Below are 11,770 nucleotides of genomic sequence, written 5' to 3' on the forward strand. Positions count from 1 at the left end.
AGTCTTTTATAGGAGAGAAAACCGGTATCATCACTACTTAAGGATATTAAAATCCCTTCTATCTCGTAAGGAGCTTGTTTTCCTGCTAACCGGTTCTATTTATCGAATTAACTTCTATATGTTTTGGGCTCATAATAATAATATTATTGTAGCTATTTGTAACATTGTTTCGTTGTTTTGTGATAATAAGCATATCTTATTTATAAAATTCTCGTGTCACAATGCTAGGCCGCGTACTCCTGCGAAACGGCTTTTCTGATTTTAACCAAATTTTATATGCATATTCAGTAGGTCTGAGAATCGGCTACTCGGTACTTTTTATATTGATAAGTGCATTTGTTGAATAAATAATAGTAAATTATTACAACTCGAGACTGACGACGACCATTGTTTGTGCGACAGGATAGCGATGGACGTTGCCATGGTGACATACTTATTTAGTCATTTCAATTAAATAATATGGACGGAATACTTTATATGGCAAAGAAACGTTTGCCGGGACAGCTATTATTTTTATAATTATGTCTTATCTATATTACTATTAAGTCTACAGGTTTTTAATATGTATTAAACTTTATCTTTCACTTTTAATTTTAGGTAACAGGTACGTACTCATAAAAGTGTAACACACATTTGCCCGGAACTTTATTCCACTAAAATTGTTGAGATGTCTTTATATTATAATGGTGTTTAAATAATTTAAAAAAAATATTCTCCCTAAATCAACTGAATGGAGAGAGACTATCAAGTGCGTATTCCGATATTATTATTATCATTTACATAATTAATCAGTTTGTTCCCAATTTGCGCTGGCGTATGTTTTGGCTGACCCCTGTAACACCGCTCTGGTGAGATTATTTTGTTATTTAAAGCGTTTATTAGTGCAAACAAATTAATTGCGCTAGGCAGTTGCTTCCGAAGATAGTGGGGAAAATGAATAAGTTAATTCTATGTGTGGTCGTTGTTTTGGCTGTGGTGCTTATTGCCGATGCTAAGCCTTATCATTCCAGGTACTTAATAAATAATATGCAATTTTTACGATGAATGAATTGAATACACCTAAAAGAATTTTCCAAAAAAGTCGAATTCGAAAGTTTTTAAGCTACTCGTATAAAGCCTACGACTAATAATTCAAATTTTTTCATGTGCAGCAAAACTTTAAACTGCTTTTATGAAAGGTATGTAAGTAATAATAATAAAATATTTTTTTTATTTCCCAGAAACCACCATAGCCGCGAAAAGTCAGTAAGTATGATATAGAATATTTTCAAAAATAGGTAAGTATACATTTTAAATTATTATGAAATCAATATTAGTACCTGGATGACCGAGCTTTGCTCGGTACGGTAGCAACCACTCATTGACTTCGTGTTACTTAACAACGCCATCGGCTGGAACAGCTTTAGCTGTTGTAGTGTCGTTAAAGCAAAGTTGCCCACAAAATAGTATTATTATTCACCAATAGATGTCAGGAAGAGTCATAATTTTCAGTTTATCGATAAAACACGATACCCCCGAAACCCCCTATATACTAAATTTCATGAAAATCGTTGGAGCCGATTTCGAGATTCCAATATATATATATATATATATATTGGAATCTCGGAATCGGCTCCAACGATTTTATTCAATTTCAATTTCTTTTAAAAAATAAGATAAGATAATAATTTTTATTCAATTTCTACAGGACTCTTCTTCTTCGTCTTCATCTTCCGAAGAACACGGACATAGGCACGGGGTAAGAATTTTAAGTATAATTAGCACAAAATGCATAAATTATATTTATAGCGCGTACTGCTACATACATTGTTTTGTATAGGGCGGCCTATACAAAACAATATGTACTGTGTACGTATGTACGTAGCAGTACGCGCGTATATTACTTGTCTCTGCGTTGAGTTTAATTTTTAAAAAAACGCTGCTGAGTTTTGTCTTTATATTATTATTACTAGCTGTTCCGGCAAACGTTGTTTTGCCATATAAAGTATTTCACCCGTATTATTTTATTGAAGTGACTAAATAAGTATGTCACCATGGCAACGTCCATCACAATCCCGTCGCACAAACAATAGTCGTCGTCAGTCTCGAGTTGTAATCATTTACTATTATATTTTATTCAACAAATGCACTTATCAATATAAAAAGTACCCAGTAGCCGATTCTCAGACCTACTGAATATGTATGTAAAATTTGGTAAAAATCAGTAAAGCCGTTTCAGAAGAGTAAGTACGCTAACTAACATTGTGATACGAGAATTTTATATATAAGAAGATATTCATATTTTGCTGTCCAAAAGGGCAATGACCATCCTAGTACTCCTCTTGTACTAGTAAGGAGGTATTGGTTAGGGAGCCAATACCACCTTACTAACTGGTGATAGGCTGTGAAACATAATATTATAGAATATAGTATTTAACTTTTACTACTAATGGTTTACAGAAGAACAAGCACCACAAGAAGGATAGTTCATCCTCTTCGTCGTCCTCATCATCATCTTCTTCCGAAGAAGATCACGGAAAGTCCAGGGGATGTGGAGTAAGTAAAGTTGAAGATACATTCTAACTTAAAGACCCTTCGAATCGGATTCGGATACTTACCGTGCTGTTGTTCGTTATGCCTGGGTAGTGGGTTATACGGTGCAAGCTGACATGCGAGGTGACCTAGTCAGTTACTGAGGTGCAGATACTTGCACCATGTGATCGCATCATACGTGTTGCTTACAATATGTGCGAGTGGGTCAGTTGTTCGCGATTTTTTTTTGTTTTTACTCGCCACTCGCCTTCCCCCAACACAGATACAACTCGACTAGGCGAATTCTGAACGAAGATGAATTAACCACAACGCATCTACAAAAAGCTGCAGCGACACCATTCACACGTAACCACTGCTTGACGGCATTTTGTCGTAGCGACGTGGTGTAGTTGTGGTACGTGTGGGTTGGCCCTAAGCGGTATTCGAGACTTAAGAATAAGGGCTTAGGGCAATGACATAATACCTATCAGACTAGGATAAATAGACAATCTATTACTCTTAATTTTAATGTGAAACAAATACAAAGATGTAGATCTATGGATTTAGATTGTTGTAACTTAGCACTTGTCCTTTAACCAACAAAATTATTTACATCGACCACCGATAGAAATAATATACTTAGCCCTATACTATAATTATAATATACGTTAAAAAAGCCAAATTGAGTTAATATTTCTTCTTAGGATAGCAATGTAAGAACCAGAACATACCACTTCGGTTAGAAACCATCGTACTCTGGGGCTTTTAGTAAAATATTAGTATACCTATGAATCAGTATTAAATAATAACTAAGCACTATAATTATTTGTATTTGCAGTATGTAAATTTTGGTTATTTTGGAAAGCTTTATATTATTCCCTTTACTAATTCGATGTCTTACCTTTGGCTCCTTTGGCTATATTTGAAGAGAACATCTAAGAAATCAATTTCAAGCTAAAGGTTAAGGAGTATCTTTGTAATTATGTGCAAAGCCACGTTGCTCTATTGCGATGCGGTGCGTCGACACCGACGCGACGCCGCTTAAACAGTTTATAATTTATACATACAATTTAGTATTATTATATTTTCCACATTGACTCGTTGTATCGCCGGCCGTTTTAACCGAAGAATAGATAGGATATTAAATGAGAGAGTTAATGACTCGTTGTACTGTAACCATCTTGTACTATAAACGATGAGTGTTTTGTTGGTTTACGTGCATTACGACGCGTTACTCCGTTCCGACGACGCAGCGCACCGGAGCAGTGTGGTCCTATTTCTGACAAATGTTTCTATTTCAGGGTAAGGGCAAAGATTCATCATCATCATCGTCGTCGTCTTCGTCATCTTCATCATCCTCTGAGGAGCACGGCGACAAGAACACGTGCGGAACTGTTGACGTAAAGATTGAACTAAACGTAAGTCTTACTAGAGTAAGAGCCAGCGCCAGCTAGGCTTTCGGCAGTTTATAAAAGCTATAACTTTTCCTGTATTATGACCCCTGTAGAGGTAAGAACCAGCAACTATGGAGTTCGGTCGCGGTAATTAAATAAACGCGGTAAACGGAGGTATCTAGTTCTGGAGTCTGCCTAGCCTTCGATAAAGTAAAAGCTCATTTTTTATCGCCGCGACTGACAAGTGACAGTCCATAGTTGCTCATCGTTCAATAGGGGCCATATTATAATAAATTATTATATTATTATATACGAAGTCTGGCTGTCGTTGGGTCTTGGGACATAAATAAACATGGATCACTTATATTGAATCTAAGCTGAGAGCAAAATCACTTTAAACTTTAAAGACTAAAATATCAAGACCAATGTTTAAAAAACGTGCCTAGTATTTCGTAGCACAATGCTACGAAAAAAGGCACGTTTTATTTTAGGTGGATTGACGAATCCAGTATTATAGTATTATTTTCTATACCGTATTTACGAAAATTATTCTAAGTTTAACCAAAATAAGTATATTATATTATAATTCATCACAATAACGGGAACACTCACGAATATATATAGATGCAGCTGTACCTAAAAACCTTTTTTTTAGGGTTCCGTACCCAAAGGGTAAAAACGGGACCCTATTACTAAGACTTCGTTGTCTGTCCTTCGTCTTCGTCCGTCTGTCTGTCTGTCTGTCGCCGGGCTGTATCTCAAGAACTGCTATAGCTAGACTTCTGAAATTTTCACAGATTGTTCTGTCTGTTGCTGATCTGTTGCCGCTATAACAACAAATACTAAAATAAAAGAATATTAATATTTAAGGACCATACAACAAACATGATTTTTTTAGCCTTTTTTGATCGATATTAATAATGGCAACAGGTAGGAAGTTGAAATTTTCAAAAGGGCCTTAAATATATTATGTTTACTTTTATAAGTAGGTAATAATAATAAAATAAAATAAAAAAATGAAAGGGGGCTCCCACACAAAAAACACAATTTGTGACCTATTTTTGCTCTATAACGGTACCTTCACTTCGTGCGCAAGTCCAACTTGCACTTGGCCGATTTTTTTATTTTGTTTTGGGTTCTGCATATTTACAGGTTTAACTTATGAATATTTTTAGGGATTTCTGCGAGCAATGGCAGACCTCGTGTTTATGGGGGTTTCGATTTACATGGACGGAATGAATATGAATATAAAACGTTTGAATATTTTGGTTTTTGTTTCATTATTCATGTCGAATTGACTGGGGTCTAGCTTTTGTATTTTTCATCTAAAATATCCAACGGGCAAATGATTCACCCCTTACCAATTAAAAATAATAATCATAGAACTGATGTTAACTCTGTGGCAGTCTTCTAAACTGTGCATTTACGTAGATACTGTTACGGTACACGGTATACGGAGAGTGAGCAGGTCTTTCTCTCCAAATCCTTCGAACCCTAGCACGTAACAATACATTATTAGAGCTTGTTTCGTTTACAGCAGATTTAGGTTACATTAGGGGGCGTCCACAAATTACGTGAGGTGTTTAAGGGGGGAAGAAGGGGGTCGAGTCAAATCTCATCTAATCTCACGTTGGGGAGAGGGGGGTCTCGGCAAATCTCACGTAATTTTTTTCTCTCATTATTATAAGAAAAATTATACTATTTTGGTCCATTTCATCCAGATTGTACGTATGCTTAAGATTTAATAGTAAGTATGATTGTAATACGATTAAGATTATTCATTAATTCGTTCGAACGAAACTACTTTGACGTTATACATCTACTGACCGTCAAACAATCTAACGTGTTTACGTAAGAAACCCACATTTTGAAAAATCTCACGTGAGATTGGGGTTTGGGGGTTGAATAAAATCTCACGAAATCTCACCAGGGAGGGAGGGAGGGTCAGAAAATGTAAAAAAATACCTCACGTAATTTGTGGACGTCGCCTTACATTTATCTGACGTTAGATTCATAACAGGGAATATTACGTAAAGATTTGAATAGATTGACACTACTATAATAATATACATATTATAGTAACTAATCCAAAACCCGATATAGTATCAAAATATTGAGAGAAACGTTGTCAAACGTCGAGCAAAATTATTTTGTTAGTGTCTATGCTGGTGCTGCCCCTAGCGTGAAAACATTGCAGTAATTACGTCCTATTAGGACAAATCGATTTAAAAATATTTTTTTGCCACCAGGTGGCGTATGTCTATTTGACGGACCCCAAAAGTAATAGCACTAGAATCGATAAAGTTTTCATGTCAAGGAATACTTATCTAAGGTTAGTACAACGTAACTTCTGTGCTCTCTGAGCTAGATAATATAACCCAAAACAAAATAATTATGTGTACTTATATCGAAATTCCTTGAACAAACATTTAATTTTATTGCCACTTAGATTAAAATAGATTCTCTAGTTGTTTATCAATTTTAAAATATTGTAGTCAATAAATAGTAATCTAGCCGTAAGCTACGCCATCTTTGAATATAAATTATAATGTAAGATTGTTTGAGCTCTGTGGAATACGATAATAATATGATTATAATATGACGTTCGTGCTCTGTTGCAAAAATATAATATTCTTTCTGCATTTTTTTATTCTTTGGAGCTCACGCACCAGATATGATTGTACTATCGGGAGAGTTGTATGTTGTAATAATTAAATAATAACGTAATTAATACGTTATTTGGTTGCGTGACGTCAAACCCAGCTGACAGATCACAACCATTAAATTGGAATAACCAAACCAAATGACGTAGGTTCGTGATTTGCCTATGAATTATTTGATGGTACAATGCAGAGGTTACTTTGGTTAACGCTCTATGTACAGTTTTGAAAAAGAAGAATACACGTACTTAGTACCTTTTGTAGATGATTTCAGCTTCGTAAATGTAGTGCAGACTAAGTTTGTGTGCCGAGGTTGTTTCTCTTAAATGTAACTTTTTCTGTTGAGTTTAAGATAATTTTCTACGAACTGTAAGTGATTTGCATTCTTTATAGCCGGGTATAATTTGTGATACATTAACAGTATTTTTTTGTTTTCAGCAAAAGAAAGCAAGACATGTATCGAGCGACTGAATTAAGAACTAAATAATTATAAAGTCAAGAAACTTATTAATTTGTAATGAAGATGAGCGCCAGCTTAGAATTTCAACGCGTTGAACAATAAATTAGTTTAAAATTAATACATTGTGTTTTTAATCCATAAAGTAACTTACCGATCCTCGCGACAAGCGACCTAGACTAAAATTTAGTTTGTTATTAATTTTTTTAGCAATATTCCGCGAAATAAACTGCCACCTTTAAGTAAATAAGTTGAGTGTACGCATGTTGACGGACGTTGTTCGTAGAGTCCACATCCTGAGGATGCTCCGGTGTTGGGGCGAAACGCACGTCGAGGTTTTCAACCTGCATGGTGGTGAGGGGCCTTGCACGGATTTGCCAACATTATTGGTTGTGTGGTGGTGGTGTTTGCAGGTGCATGCGAATGTACGCATAGGCAGTGTGGGAGGAGGGAGGTGCTGTACGCATGCCTATGCGTACACTCACTCATTTACTTAAAGGTGGAAGTATATTTCGCGGAATATTGCTAAAAATAATAACAAACTAAATTTTTTAAGCTATGGATTTCCGCAAAGTAACGCCTGATTCCATTAACGACCTAGACTAACAAAAATTCTAATAAAATGCCAGTTTATGAAAAAAGTTTCATTTTCTGTCGGCAGAAAATGAAACTCATGCCGCCGCTGCTTTGTAGTGGCCTAGAGCAAAATGAATCCTATAGCCTTGGTCATAAAGTGACATTTCATTTGGATTTCTGTCGGCCGTGGTCACTTATCACGAGGATCGGAAAGTCAGGAAGATAGAAAACATGACAAGAATGTCGCTGGTTTCGTCGTGTATCGTCGCGTCGCTTCTCTTTGCATTTTCTGTTCGTCTAGTTTTCATAGCTTGTATTACGATTATGAATCATAATTTATTATTACTTAGCGAGTAAGGACATACTATTACGGCCTGCTTTTAGTATTTAACGAAAAATCTTATATGAACACTGAACAAGCATACCTACATGTACATACGCAGGTAAAACCATACTTACGCCAGTGTACATACAAAATTCTCGTGTTTCAAACATAGTTCGTCACTTGTATTGACAAGGGAAGAGTGCCGAGGGGCAGTAACAAGGTGCTGCTGATCCTGATGGTGTCGCCGGCGAGGGTTGGACGTATTTTAATTACGAAATACCTGACAGGCTCATATCGCGTTTCAAATATTTTCGGTACATCACCAAAAATATTTATTAACCGGATGCCAAACATTTTATAACAAAAAACAATAATAAGGGAACATGGTGCCGTATGTAGACGTTAAAGAAATTTACAATAAATAGTTTCGAATACTTCGGGAGGTTTGGGGAAATAACTTTGAAGTCGATACATTTTCAGCAGCATCAGCGACAGCAGCATGGTATGTGATGAAGATAACTTCTACCAATGTTTATTACAGATAGGTAATAAAATTGTTTATTTTAATATACGTTTTTTTTTATCTATGTATATAAAAATGGATTTTCAATTGTGTTAGTAACGCTAAAACTCGAAAACGGCTGAACGGATTGGGCTAATTTTAGTCTTAAAATATTCGTAGAAGTCCAGGAAAGGTTTTAAAGTGACACGAAGTTCACCGGGACAGCTAGTTACTTATAAAAAGCTTGAAAAGAATTTTTGATCCTCTTGGTTACGACAATTCTGTAACCGACTAGGGAGTTAGAGATCAATCCAGCTGGATTTTATCCAGCATACGAATTCGAGAAATAGCTAGTCATATTATGGTTACAGGATTTGTTCAAATTATAAGAGAAAAAATAAGTAATTGCCCTTATGTTATAAAATGTACATATAGTAATTATATTCACTTACGTCTTCAATTGCTTTTTATTTATGTGAGGTAAAGAATTACTTAGGTCAAATTTTTCCGCCCCTAAAATCTGCCGCCCTAGGCTCCACCCTACTCAGCCTATTGGTTAATCCGCCACTGGTTAGTTTATGCCCTGGATTAACACATATTATTACTTATACTACTTTTTACTCTGGGAAACTATCACAATTTATTTACCCTAATAAAACGCGGGTAACACCGCGGGCACAGCTAGTACCTTCATAAAAAACAAATTGGTCACTTATTTGTATAAAATTAACCGTCTTCGTCCCGAACCGAATGAGTGCAGCGGAGCGAGACTGTATTGCGGAATGCGGCCCGGGGCTAACGAGGATTTACCATCATCAACTGTGGGCACTCAACAGTCACAACAAAAATATACCTTACAAAAAATATCTCGTATATTATACAAACGTCATTATTATATCAGTGACTAGCGACCAGCCCCGGCTTCGCATCGGGTATAAAATATATTATAGCCACTGAAAAAATTATTAAAATCGATTCAGCAGTTTTCTCTATCTTTGAAAATATTTATTTAAATCTTAAATAAATATTGTCGAAGCGGAAAAAATGTAATTTTTTACGACATCACATTAGAAACCCCAAAAATAACAGTATTCTTTTTAATGAATGTTAAACATTCATTAAAAAGTCGCATCAAAATCCGTTGCGTAGTTTTAAAGATTAAAGGGAACTAAGGGACATAAGGGAAAATGTGTAGATAATGTGTTATATGAAATAAAATATTTTAAGTTCCGTATCGCCCGCGCGCGGATCTGGTCCGCATGAAAGTTACTCGCATCCTATTATTTCAAATATTATGATTTTCCTGTCATGCGGACAGCACGCGCGTGGCCAGGATCATGCTGTCAGTGCTAGCATGCGGACCAGTGTCCAGTTCCGCGCGCGGGTGACAACACGTATGACATAAAAATTTGAGAACATATTTTATAATATCATTAATTTTAAGGAAATTGCTTATGCATTGCTTTAGTATGAAGCGTCTGTTTCCACCATTTGCTAGTATGAAACATTTTGCCACGTATGCCGCTGTCATTGAAGGCCGAATCGTAAAAGTATTTTTGTGAAAAACAAAACGGCAATATTTTTAACTATGAATCAAAGTAATAATAAATATTGAGAGAATCAAAGAGAAATATGTAATTATTTTATCATGGCCTATAAATAGCAGATGCGTAAAATTATAAGGAAGTTGGTTTTCCGGTTCGGCCAGTATTTGAATTGTTACACCTTTACAAGTAACAATGTGTCACTGAACGATTCCTCAAACATCGTATCATCGATAACGAGACGGTCCTTACATAAAAATCTGATATCATCAGATTTTCACCTAGTAATGCTTACGATTTATGACTTATTTAACATCGAGTTTTACAGCATACCATATTATATTCGAAGCATAATCTTTCGTAAATATACCAGCGCTCGTCGACGTGATAGTGTTGTGTTTGTCGAATGATAAGAGCCGCGGGCATCCGCCTGAGTCTACTCGTATAATATGTCGCGTCCGTTTGCGCACATAGTTGTGCTCCATATTATTCTCCAATTGCTGGTTCGGACCGAGGCGGCTCCGCTCACCACCCGAGACTTCGTCAGTCTATTCGCGAATCCGGTGAACGATTTCATCGATCTGTTCATGCGGGACAAGAAAGTGCAAAACAAAACGAGTACGACGAAGCCCGACGATCTCGGTCCGCTGGGGGCGATGATCGAAGTGCCTCCGAACCACGAGCCCGTCAGCTGCGCACGAGGGGCCGTGAAGGACAGAAACGGCGTGTGCCGAACCCCCTTCTAGCTTTCACGTCGAAATGTACGTGAAAATTGTGCTGTTGATGATGCTGGTGGTGTACGGGTTGCCGAGCGAGGCGGGGGTGGTTTTCAACTTCCACGACAAGCTGCGGGATGCGACCACGCAGAAGGAGGAGGTGCAGTCCGGCAGGATCATACAGGTGCGGGAGATCACGTGCCCCGCCGGACAGAGAAGGGACGACAAAGGAATCTGTCGACAGAGAATGTGATGCTATGAGGTAAAACATGCATATGTTGTTGTAGGTTATGTTTGTATTAAATAGTAAACTTTGATGTGCGTTTCATTGAAAATGATCATAGTCAAATTGACATGACGAAATATTACAGTAATGCGTTATTAGGTACTTACGTAATTGTAGCTATAGCATGCATATAAGCCCAAGTAAATAATATGGCCATGTGTTTCAGAAACGGCACTATACTATTTAAATAATGCGCAAATTCATGAGTGCAATTTTATCATACATTCGACAACGTAACTTTAAAACAATTAGTTCTAACAAAACAATATACTTTACGTGATAAAGTGTAGTGTGATTGTGTGTGTGAATGTGTAAATAATATAAATTAGGATAAAATTGTTCGGCGTGCATCCGTTGCGCGTTGTCTGATTGCCATAACACAAGTTTTTACTTAGCATGGGATTAGACGACGTGGTGTACGCTACCTAGCTTTTATACTATTGTATATTATTGTATGCTTAATAAAGAATTTGAATTTAGAATTTGAATTTGAATATCTTAAAATATGGTTTAAAATATAGGATTTATTTTATTATTCTTTCTTTTATTACCATTTCAGGAACAGTGACAAGAGATAAATATCTCTAACAAGATACTGAAGTTTTACTAGACTTGAAAGCGACAGCAGAAGAACTACCTCTTGACTAAAACTTAAAACCGCTGACAGTACTATAGTAAGTGAAAAGATTAAAAGTGTATTGTTAAATTAAATCAATGGAACACTGCAACAAAAATCATCAGCATTCTCGAATGTAAAATACGTATGTATTGTTTATTTTTTATAGGATTTATGCTGTAG

At 36.2% G+C, this 11,770-nt stretch overlaps 2 protein-coding genes across 5 annotated transcripts; both read left to right on the forward strand.

Moving 5' to 3' along the window:
- The first annotated feature begins 895 nt into the window (after positions 1–895).
- LOC121728784 (lisH domain-containing protein C1711.05-like) lies at positions 896–7,143 on the forward strand. Of its 4 annotated transcripts, none has more exons than XM_042117058.1 (7): positions 896–1,010; positions 1,221–1,245; positions 1,688–1,738; positions 2,440–2,535; positions 3,813–3,929; positions 6,155–6,237; positions 7,004–7,143. In XM_042117058.1, the coding sequence occupies exons 1-7, from the start codon at positions 934–936 to the stop codon at positions 7,050–7,052; spliced, it is 498 nt and encodes a 165-aa protein (XP_041972992.1). In that variant the 5' UTR covers positions 896–933; the 3' UTR covers positions 7,053–7,143. The 4 variants fall into 4 exon arrangements, with proteins under 4 accessions (XP_041972992.1, XP_041972993.1, XP_041972994.1 ...); XM_042117059.1 differs by having other exon boundaries at positions 3,819–3,929; XM_042117060.1 differs by lacking the exon at positions 6,155–6,237.
- Positions 7,144–10,359: 3,216 nt separating this feature from the next.
- On the forward strand, positions 10,360–10,849 carry LOC121728706. Its single transcript, XM_042116945.1, has one exon. The coding sequence runs from the start codon at positions 10,419–10,421 to the stop codon at positions 10,713–10,715; it is 297 nt and encodes a 98-aa protein (XP_041972879.1). The 5' UTR covers positions 10,360–10,418; the 3' UTR covers positions 10,716–10,849.
- The last annotated feature ends 921 nt before the right edge of the window (positions 10,850–11,770 follow it).

The sequence above is a fragment of the Aricia agestis genome, chromosome 7 (genome assembly GCF_905147365.1).
Source record: "Aricia agestis chromosome 7, ilAriAges1.1, whole genome shotgun sequence".
NCBI lineage: Eukaryota > Metazoa > Arthropoda > Insecta > Lepidoptera > Lycaenidae > Aricia > Aricia agestis.

Coding starts and splice junctions, on each gene's coding strand:
- LOC121728784 (XM_042117058.1), top strand. CDS start 934: ATGAATAAGTTAATTCTATGTGTGGTCGTTGTTTTGGCTGTGGTGCTT. Junction 2,536..3,812: donor GAAAGTCCAGGGGATGTGGA/GTAAGTAAAGTT, acceptor TTTCTATTTCAG/GGTAAGGGCAAAGATTCATC. Junction 6,238..7,003: donor TCAAGGAATACTTATCTAAG/GTTAGTACAACG, acceptor TTTTGTTTTCAG/CAAAAGAAAGCAAGACATGT.
- LOC121728706 (XM_042116945.1), top strand. CDS start 10,419: ATGTCGCGTCCGTTTGCGCACATAGTTGTGCTCCATATTATTCTCCAA.